Raw genomic sequence first — 21574 nt, 5'->3', positions numbered from 1 at the left:
TGTTTAAACATTTGAATTAAAATCATCAGGTTTATCATAAAAGTTTTTGATTTTATAGATTTAAAAAAGAAATCCTTATTGGGAAGATAATCAGGACTGTTTAGAAAAACAAAACACTTCGATATTTGGGAAATATTTTATTGATTAACGTTAGGAAGACTCTTGAGAGTACATCTACAAAACTGTCCCAGGCATTATGAAATGCATTACAGATTTTCTGAATGAAAAATCCTAAAGTAATATTGAAGACAGAGGGAGGGTCTTTTGGACAAGCTCTTCTATGCCTGATGCAGCTAATGGAGGGCATGTAAAGCTGTCTTTATGCCACTTTCCATTCTCCTCCCTTCCAGACACAGGTCTGGTGACACAACATAGAGCAGATTCATAGGGGTGTTTAAGCTGGTCTGACTGGAAAGTGCCCTCAGACAGGCCAGTGTAGTGGCCATAGTGGCTGAGGTGGTGATGCAAGAGTCATTATGCAATTCCTACACCACCCAAGGAGTCCCTCCACTCCAGAGGAGTCCTAAGGCAACTGGTTAAGTCAGCTGTCTGTCTTGTGCTACCAGAACTATCCAAAGTAGATGGGATAGGACCACAAGATCTGGCCCAGAAGCCACAATAATCAAAGCTTTTTCAGTATGAGGTGTGCATGTAATATTACCTTGATAACATCAAGATTGAGGAGGTTTTTCCATCTTGATTCAGACAGTGACGACAAGGTCACTAGCTGCTCTTCCAATTGCTCTGGTGAATTATAGTCTATCATTTCATCGCTTGTTTCTTCATCTCCTGTGATGTCCACATCTTTCAGAGACAAATTTCATTTATAAACACATGTAAACCAAAACAAGTTGTATCAGCACTGATGTAGGACGTTTACATGAAAATATATTTGAGTTATGGAGATCATTTTAAATACTTTGTACTCAAATATCTGATGTTACTGCCTGTGTAATATATTAAAATAACAAAAGTGATTGGCTAGCACAGTTACATGTGCCTTTCAGAGTAGCTGTTGATAATCCAAATATATATTATGGCAGCAAACTAATTTATGGTCTGTGTGTGTGGAGAAGCAGACGGGGCAACCGAGAGAAGGGGAAGAGAAATGTTTACTAATTATGGGACTCTGCTGATAATCTTTAGACTCTATTCATCTACTGAAGTGTGTACAATATTTATAGAATTGCTCATAGACAAATATGCATAGAATTACATACATGAAAGGAAAAATAGTCTTATCATTAATGCACTCTAAGGAGATCTGGGTTCTGTCCCTATGTCTGCCTCAGTCTCCCCGTGTGACTGAGCAAGTCATGTGATCCAGAAGCAGGAACTAATTTTAGTGACTAAGGTTAGTGTGCTACATTTTAAAACAGTAATTTCCCCAGAGGTAGTAGTAAAGAGTCCTTATTTTAATTATAAGCAAATTTTTCCTGTTACATGAATTTCTTCGTGGTCGAAAATACTGAATTGTACACTGAGAAAATTAAACGTCTGCTATTTGAGGTTCATTACACAACTAGGAATAAGCCTCTTTCATCCCATGATTACCTTGTGCAGGGCAAGTTCCAGGAAGCATTATTACAGAAGGCTCATAATCTGCTGGAAGTGGCCGTAAAGAGACAAGCGAATACAAGGAACGGTTAGACCTGAATAATTGAGACAGATGACATATTAAAAACATTCGAATTTTTTTCAGACAAACATGTGGACAATTATTTTAAACAGTGTTTTTTAAATTTCTGATACTACTACGATATGACAAATCACTGACTTTCTTTCTCAAAGTTAGATTCACTCATCTCTACAAAAACTAACACAAAGTTCAAAACTTGGAAAAAGTCTTCTGTAAAATATTGGTACAAGTGAAAAATAACTTCCATGCTTTTAACAATCATGCAGCAAAAGCACATTTCAAGAATAACAAGCCATTATTACAAATGGCATTATTTCTACTACCATGTAAATTGCAGCACATTTTAAATTTCTCGTTCTCTAGAATGTGTGTTTATTATGTTGAGCAGAGGACAAGAGCTGGGATTTCTGGCTCTGATTTACTGTGTCATTTCACTTAATCTTTGCAGTTTATCTCTAAAAGTTAGACTCACCCACCTGAAGAGACTGTTTTTAGGCTTAATGTTTGTAAAGTTCTTTACATTTACACTCCTTGTACAAGGATTTCCCATATTATGATTAATTATTATTATGATCATCATCAAATATCAATTATTCCTCCAATTTCTATGACCAGCAGAAATATGTGTGAGGGAAGCTTGTGACAAATGAGGCCTAATCTATACTTAAAATGTTTTACTGGCATAGTCATGATGATTAAAATATAATTTTTTGCTAACCTAGCTATACTGGCAAAAGCCCTAGTGGAGACACAGCTACACCTGCAAAATTAAGTCCATTTGAATGGTTTAGCTTAGTTCACTCCAGGAAACGGTATAAGCTGTAATGATCAAAAGGACCTTTTTGCCGGTATATACTGAATCTGCACTAGGAGAGTTTGCCAGTACTGTTATATTGGCAGTTTTTAAAGTCACCTAAAACAGGGAGGAAGTCTATCACCACCCCTATATCTGCCCAGCAGTTCCTATTGCTCCAAACCACCCAATCAATCATGTCTCCCCAGTCCCTTCATCAAGTCTTGTCCCCAGGCAATCCTGTCACCCCCAGATCGCCCATCAATTCTGCTCTCACATCTGTTCTGCCCTCTTCAGCCCCTCTCGTCTGGTCCTCCTATAGCTCCTTCATTTCCACACCCTCCTCCTCCCAGGCTTGGTGGGGGACGGGTTGCAGCAGGGCCCCCTGTGACGAAGTGGGACTGTTCTTAATGTTTCCTCTGAATACTATGTGGGTGCCTCAGTTTCCCCTATGCATTTCTTAAGTCTCTAGGAGGTGGAATAAAGGCCAGTGTGCATAAATCACTGACACTATCTCCTAGCAACAAATGGACAGGGCCCTTCCCCCCTGCAAGGAAATAGCTAAAGGTGAACAAAGAGATCAGGTGACCTCCTGGCCCGGGAAAGAGACAAAGCCCAGAGGAGGAGGGGCTGGAGGGGGTTTTCAGTTTGGAGCTGGCTGGGGACTAGGAGTGAGGGCAGACGGGGGTGTCTCGCTCGCGTGGGGTGACCAGACAGCCGGTGTAAAAAATCGGGACGGGGGTGGTGGGTAATAGGAGCCTATAGAAGAAAAAGACCCAAAAATCGGGACTGTTCCTATAAAATCGGGACATCTGGTCACCCTACGCTCGCGGGACCCCAGAATGGACCCGGCGGAGGGGTGCCGTTCGCTGGACCGACAAGCTCTGTTTTAGACCGTGTTCCTGTCATCTAATAAACCTCTGTTTTACTGGCTGGCTGAGAGTCACGTCTGACTGCGAAGTGGGGGTGCGTGCAGGACCTCTGGGTTCCCCAGGACCCCGCCTGGGCAGACTCATTGTGGGAAGCGCACGGAGGGGCATATGCTGAATGCTCCCAGGAGAGACCCAGGAGGTGAAGCCATGTGAGCTTCTTGCCCTGAAGACAGTCTGCTCTATGGGAGAGGAGGCTCCCCAAAGTCCTGACTGGCTTTGTGGGGAGCAGCTCCAGAGCATCGCCCAGGGACTCCGTGACACCCCCTCTCTCCCTTTCCGGGGTGTTGCAAGGAAGGAAGGAAGAAGCAAAGGCGCCTTCCATTGGAGAGGACAGGGAAGGAGGGAGTGGAACCATCCTGAGCTGCTGGGCTTTCTGCTCCTCTTTCTCCTCCTGAGACTAAGCTGTAGTGAGGAGAAATTTTTAAAAAGGAAAATATCAGCTGATTGTTAGGAAAGTGTCTAGATCATGAGATATTTAATGGTAGAACTGTCCCCCTAAGAACAGAAGCCTTTTGAGAGTTTTGAACTGGAAAAGACAAAACAATGGAGAATATACTGAAAGGAACAATCCTTAATTTGCAGTAGAAGGATAGGGTGATTTAATAGGCCTTTTCCCAGCTCCAATTTCCATAATTCTATGTCCAAATAGGTAGATTTCTGAATATTTGTTAAAATGTATTATGTACTCACCATAGATAAATTCCAAGATCATCTACATGTGATGAAGCTAGAAAGTCTCCAGTAGGAGACATAGAAATGCTGATAGCTGCTGAGTCTAACAAAAAACAATCTATGAGGCTATGAAAACAAACAAACAAACAAAAAGAATTATATACAGGGCAATGAATTCATTTTCTTAACTTTCACATTTGCACTTAGATTATGGAAGCATACATACAAACTAGATTTTTTCAAATAATCCAATAAACTGTGTGTATTTTAGCAGGTGGATGACACTAAAACCACTTACTAATCTTTATTACTTTAAGTCACCTCTGAGGCAGTATAATAAAGTTTTAAGTGCCCCCTACACACAGTTTTACATATTTTGTGAAAGTCAAGAAACCATTTCTCCACAGCCAATTCCACAGATTTACTACTAAATTGGTTTTTAGGGTCAAGAAAGTACATTTTATATTTTCAGTTAGATCTATATAGACACACTGTTTTTAGGTTCCCATCTTGTTTTCACCTCCCCATGCTCCCACCAATGGACTGCCACTGATTGCTAGCTTGTGTCACCTTACACGGCACAAAAGCACTGTTTGTTAGTGTCTCCCAACTAAACATTAAAATCAGCATAGCATCCTCAATTGTACTTGTATTCTCTCATTTTTCTCCCATCATAACTTGGAGAGGAAAATTCAATGTTTTGGGTTTTTTGTAATAGATTAAAATAAAACATTGGATTTTGTATTTTCTAAAAACCCCAACTACAACTGTTATTTTGACAATAATGAAGAAGAAAATAGAAATAAACTAAATAGGCAATATCAGTTTAATTTAACAGTCTATCACCCTATAATAAACTCATTATACAGTTTTAATTGGTCACACCAGCACGTGTCTCCCAAGACTAATATTTTTGATCCTACATAAGTTACACATGATCAGGCCCTAACAGTGTATACACCACTTCCCACAACCTCTCCTGAAATTCAAAATCTGCACAGTATGGCAAGAAACTCCCTGCTAAGCAAGGAATTTGAAGTTATTATTTTAATGAGCATTTCTTCATATGCAAAGACACTTTGAAATAAAAAAACTCTTTACTCTATATAGTGTAGGAGAGACAGTGCTTAGTAAATGAATCAGTGTTGTAGTGAACAAATCCATTTACTATAGGATTCCTGGTTCATTTACTGCAGTAATTGGAAGATGTGAAGTGAATGAAACGGGTCTGCAGGAAGAGAAAGGATGATTTTGGTTAAGGCAGCTTAATGACATTTGGAGAACAAGGTTCCTTCCCTGGCTCTGCAACACATGTCCTCTGTGATGCTATGCAAGTCACTTAAACCAAAGTTTTTACAGGTGGCCACTGTGTTTCTCTATTTTCTGAAAGCCCAACTTGAGTCACCAAGGGTCAGATTTTCGGAAGTGTAGAAGGTCACAGCTGGAGCACGATATCAGTGGGAACTACAGATGCTCAGGATCGGGGGGGGGGGGGGGGGGGAGAAGAGAAGAGTGAGATGAAGGTGGGAGAGATTCCAGAGGACTGGCAGAATGCAAATATAGTGCAAATGTATAAAAAGGGCAATAAGGACAATCCGAGGAATTACAAAACCAGTCATCTTAACTTCAGTACCGAGAAAGATAATGCAGCAAATAATCAAGCAGTCAATTTGTAGACACCTAGAAGATGCTATGGTGACAAGTAACAGTCAATATGGATTTGTCAAGAACAAAACCATTCCTTTGACAGGGTAATGAGGCTTGTGGATCCGGGGGAAGCAGTAGATGTGGTGTATCTTGACTTTATTAAGGCTTTTGGTATGGTCTCACATGACCTTCTCATAAACTAGGGAAATACCTACCTATCTCATAGAACTGAAAGGGACCTTGAAAGGTCATCGAGTCCAGCCCCCTGCCTTCACTAGCAGGACCAAGTACTGATTTTGCCCCTGATCCCTAAGTGACCCCCTCAAGGATTGAACTCACAACCCTGGGTTTAGCAGGCCAATGCTCAAACCACTGAGCTATCCCTCCCCATAGATGGAGTTATTATAAAGGTGGGTACATAACTGGCTGGAAAACTGTTCCCACAGAGTAGTTATCAGGGCTCACAGTCAAGCTGGAAGGGCATATCGAGTGGAACCCTGCAGGGATTGGTCCGGGGACTGGTTCTGTTCAATATCTTCAAAATTGATTTAGATAATGGCATAGAGTATACACTTCAAATTTGTGAATGATACCACACTGGGAGATGTTTCAAGTGCTTTGTAGGATAAGATTAAAATTCAAAATGATCTGGACAAACTGGAGAAATGGTCTGAAGTAAATAGGATGAAATTCAATATGGACAAATGCAAAGTACTCCACTTAGGAAAGAACAATCAATTGCACACATACAAAATAGGAAATTATTACCTAGGTAGGAATACTGCGGAAGGGGGTCGGGGGGTTATAGTGAATCATATGCTAAATATGATCAACAGTATAACACTGTTGGAAAAAAAGCGAACATCATTCTGGGATGTATTAGCAGGAATGTTGTACGCAAGACATGAGAAGTCATTCTTCCACTCTACTCTGCACTGATAAGGCCTCAATTAGAGTATTGTGCCCAGTTCTGGGTGCCACATTTCAGGAAAGATGTGGACAAATTAGAGAAAGTCCAGAAGAGAGCAAAAAGAGTGATCAAATGTCTAGATTGAAAAAAATGGGTTTGTTTAGTCTGGAAAAGGGAAGACTGTGAGGGGACAGTATAATAGTTTTCAAGTGCATAAAAGGTTGTTACAAAGGAGGAGGGTGAAAAATTGTTCTCCTTAATGTCCGAGGACAGGAAAAAAAGCAATAGGCTTAAATTGCAAGGGAGGTTTAAGTTGGACATTAAGAAAAAACTTCCTGACGGGATAGGTAACCATAAAAAAAAAAATTGCCTAGGGAGGTTGTGGAATCTCTGTCATTGGAGGTTTTTAAGAATATGTTAGACCGGTGGTTCTCAACTAGAGGTATGCATACCCCTGGGGATATGCAGAAGTCTTCCAGGGTATACATCAACTCATTTAGATATTTGCCTAGTTTTACAACAGGCTACATAAAAAGCACTAGCGAAGTCAGTACAAACTAAAATTTCATACAGACAATGACTTTATATTAATCTATATACTATACACTGAAATGTACATACAATATTTATATTCCAATTGATTTATTTTATAATTATATGGTAAAAATGAGAAAGTCAGCAATTTTTCAGTAATAGTGTGCTGTGACACTTTTGTATTTTTATGTCTGATTCTGTAAGCAAGTAGTTAAGTAAGGTGAAACTTGGGGTACGCAAGACAAAAATCACACTCCTGAAAGGGGTACAGTAGTCTGGAAAGGTTGAGAGCACTGGGTTAGACAAACACCTGTCAGGAACGGTCTGGTTATTACTTAGTCCTGCCTTGAGTGCAGAAGACTGAGCCAGGTGACTTATTAAAGTCCCTTACAGTCCTACATTTCTGAGAGTCTAGAACATGTTTGTATTGTGAAGGGAAGAGCCAAAAGGGAAGGGACAAGAGTGGGTACGAGGGAGATCAGGAGATGTGATGGGGCCACTGGAGCGAGTGAAGGGAAACTTCTCCATCTGTGACAGCGGAGAAAGATGAGAGGAGCTGTAGGAAGGGGAAGTCACCTCGTGTTGTATTTTGTCAAAACTTCCCTTGGAAGAAATCAGAGAGATCCTGGGTGGAGAGAGAAGTGGGCATATGGGGAGCAGAGGGTTTGAGCAGTGAGCCAAAGGTAACAAAAAAGCATCTGGGATTGTGGGTGTGAGATTTAATTAAGTTGTGGTAGTAGAGTTGTTTAGCAAGGAAGATGGCAGAACTGAAGGAGGAGAGAAAAAATCTGTAATGGAGGAAGTCAGCCAGGTCACGGGATTTCCAACAGAGCTGCTCAGCAGCACAAGAGCAGAAGCATAGCAGTGGATATGGGGGGTGAACAAAAGAAGCCCCACAGAGGCCTGTATAAAACCACTGTCTCTTGCAAGGAGAGAATCCATAAGCACTCAAAAAGGAAACGTAAGTCTGATGAGTTAGGCTGGGAGGGGCAGAAGGATGTGTTAGTGCATACTGAGATCACCAGGAAAAAATTCAAGGCTAGAGAGAGAGTTAAAAAGATAACCCAGATTATGAGTACAGGGCATGTAAATTAACGTTAATTTGTCTGGTTTCAGAGTAGCAGCCGTGTTAGTCTGTATCCGTAAAAAGAACAGGAGTACTTGTGGCACCTTGGAGACTAATAAGATTTATTTGAGCATAAGCAATTTTGCAACAGAAAGACTTCAAAAACAGACTCCAATAAGAAACTGCTGAGCTTGAACTGATTTGCAAATTAGATACCATTAACTCTGGCTTGAACAGAGACTGGGAATGGCTGAGTCATTACACTACTTGAATCTATTTCCTTATGATAACTATCCTTACATCTCTTGTCAACTGTCTGTAATTGACCATCTTGATAATCACTACAAAAGTTTTTTTCCTGCTGATAATAGGTCACCTTAATTAATTAGCCTCTTAGCGCTGATATGGCATCTTCTCTGTATGTATAGATATACACTCTTGTTATATGTTCCATTCTATGCATCCGATGAAGTGGGCTGTAGCCCACGAAAGCCTATGCTCAAATCAATTTGTTAGTCTCTAAGGTGCCACAAGTACTCCTGTTAATTTGCCTGTCCAAGCTACACTGAGTAAGAAGAGAAATTTGCATACAGTGACATCAATTAAATTACATACAATCAAGCACAGATGGATCATCTATTTCTGTGAAATTTAAGGAGACCATTTAAACATCATTCAGATTTCAAGAGAATTTATACACCACGTGCTCAATGAGTGGATAGAGTGCACACTAAAAACGGATGTATCATAACTTGTAAAAGATTGATGTTTTTGAATCAAATAAAATCTATGATTTTTCTTAAGTAGAGCTTCAAAGTTAGCAATTGTTTTTGTATGTCTAAAATAGCTCATATTCCTAATCATACTAAGGGAAAGTAAGACCTGCAGCTGAATTTTTAATGAGCATCACTGCTCTACCTAAACAAGAGCAAAACCATCTCTCTAAATTCCAAGCAAGATAAATTACCCTAATTTTTTTCAGACAGAATATGTCATGTCGATTCCATATCAACAAGAATTTTGCTAGAGTTATTTTGTTGTCTTCCTATCTCCAATATATATTATAAAATACAATAGCATCTATGTACTACAGTGACAGATGCAAATGTTAAACAAGCTAAACACTCAAGGCAAGTGCATTGACGGTCTTAGATTGCCTTTAAACTTTATCATATGCTTTTCCAAGTCATTTCTTTAATAAGAAATGAAATCAACATTAAGAATCTATAACAGTTTTGAGGAGAGAAGTTCTAAATTTAATTCATCCATTAATCTTTTGGTCTCTAACTTGAGGCATGACTTTCAACAATCTATTGACCAATCTTTCTGTGATACAACTCACATCATGTACTTTAAATGAAAGCCTTCATAAAGTAAATAATTTTCAGTTAATACTGTCATAGCAACAGAACAATGCAAACCTTCGAGCAATTGGGACCCAGCTCCACTAAAGGTATGTCTACACAGCAAAGAAAAACCTGTGACTGGCCCGACTTGGGCTCAAGGGGCTTGGGACATGGGGCTGTTTCATTACTGTGTACACTTTGGTCTCAGGCTGTAAGCGGGGTGAGAGGGTTCCAGAGCTTGGGCTGCAGCCCAAGCCCAGGAGTCTACACAGTAATGAAACAGCCCCATAGTCTGAGCCCTGTGAGCCCGAGTCAGGCCAGCCATGGGTTTTTCTTTGCTGTGTAGACATGCCCTGAGGTATCAGCCCAAATCAGGAAAGCACAAAGGGGGTCTGAAGTCACCTTTGTGCACATCTTTCCCACCTCCTGAATTATACTGTGTACTTCTCAACCAAAACTGAACATCCAGGGCAGAATATTCATTTTTGAGCAGAGGAGAAATTTTCGGGAAGTTTATAAGCAAGTAGAAATGGAAAATTAAAGTTGATTTGCGATCTTAACCTAGTGTTTGATACTACAGACATGATAACAGACAGTCATTTTATGCTTTTGAATTTACAAAGTGTTTTGCATTGACATGAAGCACCATTCAGGAAAGCAGAACATAAGGTTATGTGGTTTTATTATCAAAGTAAAACTGACCTTTTAACCTTTTCAGTTGTACATGTGCTTGAAAGTAAAAAACCAAGAAGTCCTATTGTTCACAATTTCAATGTCAGGCTTCAAACACTGCCTATACTGTAATTTTCTACTATACATTTCCATTTACAAGAGCTTCGTAAAATGGCTATAAAAATTACTAATGCCAGACAAAACAAGTCAGTTTCAAATACTAATGTTCAACGAATATCAACTTTTTAAATTAGTGTAGGTTTATGGGAAATCGTCAATGCATCAAGTCTTTTTTGTGGTTTAATGCATGGAATTCATATGCAAGTAAGAGCGCTCTTCTACAGTACTTAAATTGACTTACCATCCAGATGGGAGGTCCCAAGTCTTAATGGTGCAATCCATTGATGCAGTTATTAGCCAACGGCCATCGGGACTGAAAGTCTATAGTAATAATAATAATAATAATATATCTAAATAAGTATTTTAGAGCATACACATCCTGCTTTAGTTCATAAGAGAAGATTGCATTGATAGTTTCATCCCAGTCCTAGGCAGACATTTGTCCACACAACAAAACTGATAGTCTCTGATCACAGGAGACCTAAGGCTAGAAAAGCAAGGGTGTAGCAGGATACCGTATAAGTGCAGTGACCCATATTATGTTTGTGGGCCCTCACTTTTGTGCACACAGATAGATATTCACCACAAAATGTAAAAGAAAAAAATATAAAAACATAAGACGTCAACATCAGAGATGTACTCATCTCTTGGTATTTGGAATAAATTAGTAACTTAATACAAATCCTGACAGCATTTTGAAAACAAATATCTAATGCACATCAGCATGTCACTCTTATGTGCTGTATAATAAACAAATATAGCTATGTTACAATAGATGCTTAAAACTACTGTTTATACTTCTGGTTTGTAGGGAATCTCTTGTGCCAATATAGACTTTGAAGAGATGGATAGCGTCCCAGTTGCTGCCCTCAATAACACCAGTGTGGCCTCAAATATCTGTTATATTACTTCTAAATTTTCATTTGATTAAGAACAAAAAATAAGGTTTTAGTTTAAAAAATGAATGTCTATCTGTCCTTTGGTAATAAAATTACAATAAAATTACAAGTCTGTACGGGTGAGCTAAAATTTCTATATTTACTATTTGAACGTTGAGCATTTTAATCAGCAAGCTACATTAATTCTTAAGAGGACATATACACATGTATGGTTGCAGTTTCCAAAGGGGTACCCTGAATTTTTTGGCTTCTGCAGCTGAACACAACAAGAAGGGATCCAACTTAAACACACATTTATATTTTATTATCTGTTATATACAGACAACAAATCTATCACCCTCAAATTGAATTAACTTTTGTTGCAGATCGTGAGCACACAAATATGTACAGTATATACATTCACCATGTCATTAATCTGGCTGTGGTGTCCGGAGAACTTCCTGACGATCCTTCTTGTTTCTATATCCAAAACGCTAATGCCAAAGTCATCTGAGGCAATTCCCAGAATACCACTGGAAAGAATTAGTAGTATATATTGGCAATTAATATTCAGAGATAAAACAGACAAGCATATCCTAATATTACCCGACAAAATTTTATGTTCTACTGAAATTTCCTAAGCAAGACAAGTTTCCATTTCTTCTGCAATATAAAAAGCTCCTTGCAGGACTAACAGTGATTTCTAGCTTAAAATGTTAGGAAATGAAAGACATTTTTGTCATGGTCTTTAAGACTACAACAAAACAATCAAAGCTGCAACTGAAATAGTTTTAGATTCTCACCTGTCTCTGTGAAGCAGCATTGCACTTGGAGAAGAAGAGAGATTTGCAGAGTAAACTAGGTCCATGGTCTTGAACTTCCAGAATTTAATTAGTCCTTCACTTCCAGCTGTGATTGTCAACTGGTTTAATCCATCCACTGCTACCCCTCTAATGGCACCTTCATGTGCTTTAATCCAAAAGAAAAAAAATAAATTACATTTCAGGGCTTTACACCTATCTTAGGTACCTACATAGTGCCAATTACTGGGGAATCTAGGTCCCTTCAGAGCTAAAGACAGATTTAAACAAGAGGAAGGTATCGGACAAACAATAGTAAAGCCCCCTGACAACTATAACTTGAATATTATACGTTTATATACTTAACCAGTGCTTTCCATGTGTGCACAGGCCAATTCTGTTTAATTGATTAAGGTACAGATAACTAAGCATTAGTGTGACATAATGAGATATACAAAAAAATATGCTAAGAACAAGATTAAGATGGCAATTCAAAAGGTTTTAACTGAACAATTTTTCATGTTGTTGACACAAAGCAGAATATTAGCCTATGTTAATAGTAGCCTATTAGTTTATGTTACTTAAAATTAACTAGATGCCAACTCCACAACTATCCACAGTAGCGGGAGTGTTGTTGTCCTTCACTCAGAGAGAATAAAAGACAAGTTAACTGTAGAGTAGAGTAATCACAGCCACCTGTTGCTTCAATAGCAAGATTCCTGCATTGCACCCAGAAACTACAATAAAAGTCTTTCAATTTGCAGCTATTCTCTTAGGGTGTAATTAAAAAAAAAAGTTCACCTTTTTCTTTTCCATAATGTCCTCGGTGAATGCCAGACTGCATGTTGTATACATCTACATGTCCTGTTGAAAGCCCAATTACAGCAAAGTTTCCACATGTAGTAATGTCAACTACCTTTAAAGGGAGGGGGAAAAAAATGAGAAAGGAACATAAAACACATAGCTCATTAGCAAAGAAAAAATATATTTAATTGTAAATGTGCTTGTCGATCTACAGCAGTTACAAAGCACCTCATATTGAGAAAGGAAAATCTTCAAAATCTCTATATTACAATTCTCTTGTGGTTTTAACATTAACAACATAAATGATGGTTTATCTTCTCCCACACAGAAAGGAAAGCTATATTTGCTTTCTTGAGAGAAGTTATGATAAAAATGAGCACATGGCAGAAAGACTAAGCAATGAAGATGAGAGTACACAAATGAACAAGTTAGTGACATTCTCATAGCCACCTAATTGTAAACAACATTTATCATTAGTCCCATGCATCTTAATGCCTGATATGATATGATCAGTGTAACCTAAAAAACAAAATCTATATGATTAGCCCTCCATTGCACAAAAGGACATGTTAGGGAAGTTAACTTCAAAGTCTGCTGCCACCGTACTTTGGTGCTAGAAATGGAGTAACAGTATCTGAAAACAATCAACTATGATGCATGCAGAAAAGAGATGAGAGTTTACATTTTAGATCTTTCAACCCAGAACTTAAGAAGGAAGAGACATCACAAAGAGGGGTCTGGATACATGTGTGTGAACAGACACAATCCAAGACCCACAATCCAGTCTAATAGTTATACCCACTGTACCACCACCAAATTCCATAGTTAGCTAGTTATTCTCCTATAATGGGATAACTTGTAAATTTCCTGATGTACCACTGATTACCCCTTCAATATATACAAAGAATTCTCTTGTCTAAATTATCCATGTCTAAAGAAGCCTAATCTAGCTGCTTAGCAATATATTTACTTATTCAATTGGAAAAGATTTCACACTCACTTGTACTAAGCACTCTGTATTTTGGTTGCTATTCTTGCTGATAGAACTATTATATGCATTTACCTCAAACTACCATCAAATTCCTGTTACCAAATGGAAAAGAATTAACTAGGGGCAGAGATCAGTGATATTGCATAAGAGAAAACAAAACAGAAAATAAAAAATTTATTCTGAACGAAGTTCAGGGAAGTCATTATAGAAGGAGTACCAGCAATCCCTGTTTAGGTTGCCTAACTTTTTCCATTATAAAGGATTAAGACCTTTTCTTTGAGAAGCCCTTACACTTCCATAGTTTGCAGCAGACCTTTGAAATTCGGCAGGGAGAATGCCCTTAACTAGAGAAGTGCCTTTTCTTTGTCCCATGAAATTCCACTCAGATGTAGCCACGATATAAATTGTTTTGAGAAAGAATCACCATTTTCCTTCTCTCACTTGGGTTCCTCAGGAAATTATTATTTTGGCAGGATGCCAACATTTAATGTGAAGCTTCTAAAATGGGTTTATGCTTCTACCCAAGCAGCAGCTACACTCCCCAACACCCACCCATACTGGAACATCTGGGAGCTGCCAAAGTAGTGGAGGAAAGAGGAGTAAGGAGCGGGGCCCACTTCTACTCTCCAACCACACTTTTCTCTGGACCAGGCACACAACACCAGCCTCACTTTCCCTCCTCTGGGGGCACCACATGGGGCAGAAGCTTCCCCAACTCCGATAGGCTCAGACTACAGAGCATCGAGAAGGGCTCCCTCCAACCAGACTTAGTACATGTACTTATTCAGTGCACAGGTTGGATATCAAGGAGGCAGAATTAAGATTACATGTGCAATCCTAAATGTGGCATTTCCCAACTTTTGAGTGCTTGACTCTGCGCCCTTAACATTCTTTCAATGTACTTTTTTTGCATGCAACTTAGAAACATACAGTATCTCCTCACTTAAAGTCGTCCCGGTTAATGTTGTTACGCTGCTGATCAGTTAGGGAACATGCTCGTTTAAAGTTGTGCAATGCTCCCTTCTAAGGTCGTTTAGCAGCCGCCTGCTTTGTCCACTGCTTGCAGGAAGAGCAGCCTGTTGCAGCTAGCTGGTGGGGGCTTGGAACCAGGGTGGACCCCCCTATCAGCTCCCCGTTCCCCTAAATTCCCTGTGCTGCAGCCGCCCAGCAGGCTATCAATCGGCAGTTCAGCTGTCCCTTCCCGCACTGCCATGTGCTGCTCCTGCCCTTTGCCTTGGAGCTGCTCCCAGAGACTCCTGCTTGCTGTGCGGAGGTAGAAGGGGGAGAGGGCTAATGTCAGGGTGTCCCCCTCCCCCCTGATCCTGCACCCCACTTACCCCTTCTCCATATAGAAGAGGGAAGCGACACGGGTGGAGAGAGACAGAGAGCTTGGGGCAGCATCTGTTGTCTCAACTTCCTGATCCACTTAAAAAGACAATGCACTTAAGAGTGGGTCATCTTACTTAAAGGGGCAGTGTGCATCTCCCTCTCTCTCCCCCACACACAAGGTGTGGGTCTGTCTCTGTCTGCTATGCTGTCTCCCCTCCCTCGTGTTCCTGCTGCCTTGTGTGAGAGGTTACAACAACAACGTGTTAAGCTCAGCCGAGTGCTAATTCATCATTTAGCAGCAAGGCATTCCCTGGGAAATATCCCTCCCTCTTCCACCCTCTAACTTCACCACCTCAACCAAGCTTCACAATCATCATAGCTGTGAACAGTATTAAATTGTTTGTTTAAAACGTATACTGTGTGTATATCTATAGAATATATAGTTTTTTGTCTGGTGAAAAAAATTTCCCTGGAACCTAACCCCGCCCCCATTTACATTAATTCTTATGGGGAAATTGGATTCGCTTAACATTGTTTTGCTTAAAGTCGCATTTTTCAGGAACATAACTACAACGTTAAGCGAAGAGTTACTGTACCTATCATTTTCAAAGGTGTTAATCTTGAGAAAATATTGCTTAACATACCCATACAAAACTGTCACGACAGTTTACCAGCCCGGGCACAAAATCTTCTCTCCCACCATAAACAGATGAAAGTGAGAGGAACAAAGGTACACCTTGACTATTTAAATGTCTATGGAGAATCTACAAATCTTCAAATAATTGGAGCTCATAAAACTAAAATTTGTTTTCCTCCCCCGTGTATTTCTAATTCAGGAGACAATTTTAGATAACTTGGAGTTTCAAGATAAATAAGATTGAAATAGTCAGCATTTACTTTATTATTTTATTCACTTATAAAAAATTATTAACCCCAATGTAGCTAAGAAGTAGAATTTTGCAAGGCTTATTTAGATCTTTACCAAATACTTCTTGGTTTTTAGTATTCAGTTGCTGTGCAACTGGATAGCAAATTAGCAGCCATGCCACAATATTGAAGAAATAAGATTACCCCAAAACCAAACTTACTGTTGCATATACATCAAGAGGCTTGTTTTTGCTGAATGCTTTTGGTTTCAGTTTATGGGCTCCCATGGAAGTTTTCTGGTAGTTCCAGGTTGTACAAGTTATATAACCTTGATGGCAAGCAATGATCCCATCCCAGTCATTCTGACGTGCTATCTCTGTAATACAATCCAAATTGTTACTCTAGAAACTGACATTCTGAAGTAAGAGAGATTCTTACATCACAATTTATAAAATTAGTTCCAAAAGCCATTGCAATTTTATATTTTCATTAACTAGACAAAAGGCTAAGTTAAAAAAAAGCTAGAGTAAACATTGCTAAAAAATATTTAAAAATATTTTTGGAGATTTTAATAAACCTGAACCACATAAGGAAGCTACATTCTCACCACTAGGATATAAATTGCCACAATCTAGATTTGTGAGCATTCTGTACACCAGGATGTGTTGGATACATTTTAAAAAGTTATCAAAACATGTTTTGCATTTAAAACTGATTTATTAAACAAAAGTAAGTATCTGTTGTATTTAATTAATTGAGCTGATTGTTTCTGATCACTACATCCTTCAAGATTTTAGAACTAGTAGATTTCAATCTCTCACAGCAAGTTTTTATTCATACCTTTGAAGAGAAAAACAAAACAAACAAAAAACAATCCAAGCTTTCCTGCTTTTTCAACTCCCAACTGGTTTCTTAACTTTGAAAGAACCATCGAACTGAACTAGTTGAATAAACCAAAATGAAGAAAATATTCTCTTTTCACCTGCAGACAAGGTTACTGCTGTCAAAAACTGGTTAGCACTTGAACAAACTCTGGTTCCAGACACTTAGCAAGTAACTTCCACCAGTTCAGTAGTTTCAATTTCTTTAAAACTTAGCAGCAAACATGTACTGCTTTATATTGTTTTTTGTATTTCAATCTAAATAATTAATAGATTATAAGAAGTTAGGCCTTAATATAGGTTGTCAATTTCAATTTAATTTTAAATGGATCTATTTAAAAAACAACAACAAACCAACCGATATTTAATTTAAATAAAAAATTGAATTTTATTTTTTTTAATAGATTTTTATCCACATTGCTGAACCCTTTTACTAGGCTTAACTGAACAATAAGTCTGCACAACTTTGTACACTGAAATAAAAGAAAAGCCAAGTGAAATTCATGCTTCTGAAAACTGCTAGTTAAAAGCCCCGGAGATTGAAATCTACTGCAGAGCACTCTCCAGTAGACTCCGGTACCCAAGAGAACAAGAGGACTAAGGTAAGTCGACCCAGCGCGGTGTAGACACCGCAATAAGTCAACCTAAACTACATCGACTCCAGCTACAGTAGTGTAACTTAGGTAGACTTACCACAGTAGAGTAGACATAGCCTTAGACTACCAAAGGACCCAATTAAAGCCAACTGTTGTGGTCATTTGTGTGTCATGGATATTTGTTCACCAGGAAATGGAACAAGACTACCACCTTATTTCCAAGTAGGCTGAGTCAGACAGTAACTTTCTGTCCCTACCTAACTGGACTGGACATGAACATGAACAGGAAAACTGGAGGTACAAAGTTCTATAATACATCCCCCCCAAACGTTTAATACGATAGTGGTTTGCACTTTTTAATTTAACCAGTAATATTTTAAAAAAATATCTATAACTCACTGGAGGATAAGATTTTCATTTTGCCCACCAACAAGGTAAGGGTGCATTGTCTGTAGGCATCTCATCCCTATATTCTCTCAAAAACAAGACGTGAAAGTTCATCAATTTGATTTTATTATTAATTTTCTCTATTGCAGTAGCACCTAGAGACCCCAACTGAGATCAAAGCCAAACTGCGAAAGATGCTGTACAAAACACATAGTATGAGGCCACCACTGTCCCAAAGAGCTTATAACGGTTATCCAATACATATATGTTGGGCATAATATACATCACATTAATAGGTATTATGTGCATGGTATTAATATAATATGTATGATATGTATTGGTGTTGGGAAATTATGTTAGCTGAATGTAGTCTGCTCTTCCCACAATTCTGTTGACCCATGTCAAGCACCCCACAACACTTTGCAAAGCTGAAGTCAGCTTTGGCATTAGAAAAATAGGAAATCTGTCAAAGCAAAAATGCATAAATACTTTGTACCAAGTTCAGTTAGGAAGTAGGTACAGCGGTGTGGATAAAAATAAATTAAAAAAATTAAAATTCCAACTTTATTTAAATTAAATACAAGTTCATTTTTTAAAAAAATAGACCTATTTAAAATAAAATTGAAATTGACAACCTATAGTAAGGCCTAAACTTAACACTTGGAATGTAGTATTCAAAACAAAATAAGGGCAATTGTAAGAGGAACCAAGGACAAAGCTAGCACAAACTAATAGGTTAAACTTAGAGTTTAAGTGATGTGTGAAGTTTTGTAACTTGTCAAGTCATACTATAAATACTACTATCTGAAATGCCATCTTTGAAGCACACCTTCTGTGTAAGGTGAATATGCTGCAAAAATCTGCTTCTGGAAGGAGGGTACGCATGTCTCCTTTTTGTATTGTACTGCTTTGTCTCTAGACAATAAATTTGGCTAAGTTCAGTTATTTAGTCTGGAACATTTTAAATAATGAACCGCAAGTATAGTCAAACAATATAACCAAAATAGACAAGAAAAATGCACAGGAAGGGAAACAGAAGTATCGAGATGTGGAGTGATTTGCCCAAGGTCACACAGTAGGTCAATAACCATGCTAGGAATAGATCTCAGGTCTCCTGGCTCCCACTCCAGTAACTTTATCCACTAGAGCACATTCTACATCAGATGAATTTTAAATATTTTAACACCCTTGAAAGACCTGCACCAATGGCCAACTAGGTCAACAAGTTTATGGAACTTAAGGACATTGAATATAGCCCTATGATAGCAATTACAGAAACAATGAGTAACAATTACTATTGAAAGAGCCAAACCAGGTGTGTGTGTTATGCAATATATCAGGGGTCGGCAACCTGATTTTTAGTGGCACTCTGCTGCCAGCCGGGGTCCCGGCTGCCGCTGCCTGCCTGGATGAACGGAACCCCTGCTGCCGGTCTGGGGTTCCGTCTGCCGGCCCCTGTAAATGTAAAATGTATTACTGGCACGCGAAACCTTAAATTAATGAAGACTTGGCACACCACTTCTCAAAGGTTGCCGACCCCTGTAATATATGAACACCCAAAATGTAAGCTTTAAAATTACACAAATTATAATTGAACATTTGTTTTTACAATATGTAGGCTATTAATGTGTTGACATTGTTAAAATGAAATTGCAACTACAATTGCTTTTGCTTCTGGTGCAAGAGGATGAGTTTTTGGGGCCTTAATCTTAAGGAGAAAATCCTTCCAATGTATTAACATGACAAACAAAAAATCCAGTTTGAGAATCATCATATTGTAGGCACTATCAAAAAATAATGAAATATTTCTCTGCATACGTTCATCTACATACAATTTTACTGACAATGCAGGATACACACATTAGTAACAGTAAGAATTTAACTATGCCATGAACACGTGTTAATCACAAATAGCTATTTCCTTACACTAGCAATTTCTCCCAGCTGGTCCCCCTGTCAGCTAATCCTATAAACTCAGTCGTGAAAATATAAAGAAAGTTAAGGTGTTTCTGACTTGTGTATCACCAACAATAAAGATCCTGCAATCAAAATTTAGTGAACATCTCCGATGATGCATGAGCCAGAGTAAAATCCAGTTCACTCTTAGACACCCGTATTGAGTCTGAAGCTCTAATGAGAGTACTCAGAGGGAACAGTTTATATAAAAATGCCACCTTTTTACCCAGCTAGTCACAGTTCAGTATATAAAGAGCTGTACCATTCTAATATATCTCCTCAAAAAGATTAATTAGGGTTTCTGATAAATTAGTAAATTTATGAATATGTTACCAAAAATGTAAAAATGAAGAAGCAGGTTACTGTGAGCAGAGGGACGACTCCTCTCCTACATATGACATAAAATATTACCTACCTGTTGCAAATGCAGTAATAGGTGGAAGGGCCATTGTATCATACTGAAGACCTTTCCTTTTTGATTTCTTTTTGTTTATAGACCCTTTAAAATACCAGAAAAATGTCAGCAACTCTCAGTCAGTTAAAAATATACGCAGCCACAAACTTTCCTTAAGGTATAGACAATCTACTAAATGTAAAGGTCACAGTAAAAATATAGAATACATTAATCTTTTGTTTAAAAAACATTTCTAAAATGTATAAATTGAAACTTTTAACATTAAAGTCTAATAGATAAAACTCATAGCACTGCTTATAAAGTTGTCCAGCACTTCCCACTATAAAGACCTTGTTTTCAGTTGCTTAAATTCTGCCACACTAACTGCTCAGGGTAAGATTTTTCATACTGAATGCCCGCCTCTGATGGAACAGTTTGGGAAAGTTTCAGCACAAACCATTCAGCCATTTCGGAGATTGAGATTAGAGGAAAAAATTGTTTTGCCCATGTTAAAAAATTCCTCCAATCATTTTGCTGAGAAGCTCCAGTTCCTCCATGCTTTGGAATCAGGACTTGAAATTTAGCATGCAGGGGGGCTGTTACCCTGGTGTCAAGGACACAATCCCATGCTCTTGATGTCCCTAGACCTCTGGTTGCTAGAAGCTGGGACTGGATGACAGGGGATGGATCACTCAAGAAATTGCCCTGTTCTGTTCATTCTCACTGAAACATCTGGCACCAGCCACTGTTGGAAGACACAATATTGTGCTAGATGGACCATTGGTCATACTGGGTCAGACCATTCTTGTGTTTGGGATGCGCCTTTTGCTGTTCCTGGTAAAATCTCACCAAATTTGGCCAAGTTATAAGCCTTTGAAAAAATAATTCACACATGCTCAGTAGCAACTTCTAAGAGTTTGGCACCTAAACTCTCAGAAGAGAGAGTCTGTATTGGGCACAATCCAGCCCATGGCAAAAGGGCTGAATCAGGACTTTCCCTCCAATTGCTCCTTTCAGCAGCCAGAAGCTGCTGTGGCAGCAGGCACTGGAACCAAGAGCAGAGAGCTTCTCTCTCCTGTGCTCTTGATGATCTCCCTGCTGGAGCCCACAAACAGCATGAAGTAGCAGCCCGACTCCAGTGCAGAGGGAACAAGAGCTGGACTAGTGGTGAGGACAGATGAAGTATACTAGGACAAGGAGCTGGCGGCAGGGAAGAGAGGAGAAAGCGAAAGCAACTGGAACTGGGAGCCATGGAGAGGGTTGTGTGGTCAGGCTTCCTGGGAGACTGGGGACAAAAGGCTCTCTACTACTGCAATCTCCACTCCAGAACCTGGAATTGAACGCAAGATTCACAAGCCTC

General features: G+C 38.9%; 1 protein-coding gene across 1 annotated transcript in view; it reads right to left on the bottom strand.

The window, feature by feature from the left end:
- The window catches only part of WDR36 (WD repeat domain 36), a 49867-nt gene that overhangs the window by 7113 nt on the left and 21180 nt on the right, over positions 1-21574 (bottom strand). The window contains exons 11-19 of the mRNA XM_065406359.1: positions 20236-20319; positions 16222-16376; positions 12811-12925; positions 12013-12178; positions 11634-11742; positions 10573-10652; positions 4055-4162; positions 1555-1652; positions 662-804 (exon numbers count right to left, since the gene is read on the bottom strand). Coding sequence (XP_065262431.1) covers positions 662-804; positions 1555-1652; positions 4055-4162; positions 10573-10652; positions 11634-11742; positions 12013-12178; positions 12811-12925; positions 16222-16376; positions 20236-20319 — 1058 coding nt within the window. The remainder of the gene's footprint in view (positions 1-661; positions 805-1554; positions 1653-4054; positions 4163-10572; positions 10653-11633; positions 11743-12012; positions 12179-12810; positions 12926-16221; positions 16377-20235; positions 20320-21574) is intronic.

This window comes from Emys orbicularis, chromosome 6 (assembly GCF_028017835.1).
Source record: "Emys orbicularis isolate rEmyOrb1 chromosome 6, rEmyOrb1.hap1, whole genome shotgun sequence".
Lineage (NCBI taxonomy): Eukaryota > Metazoa > Chordata > Testudines > Emydidae > Emys > Emys orbicularis.
Note: the sequence above shows the minus strand (reverse complement) of the source record. Positions and strands in the feature narration are given on the sequence as shown.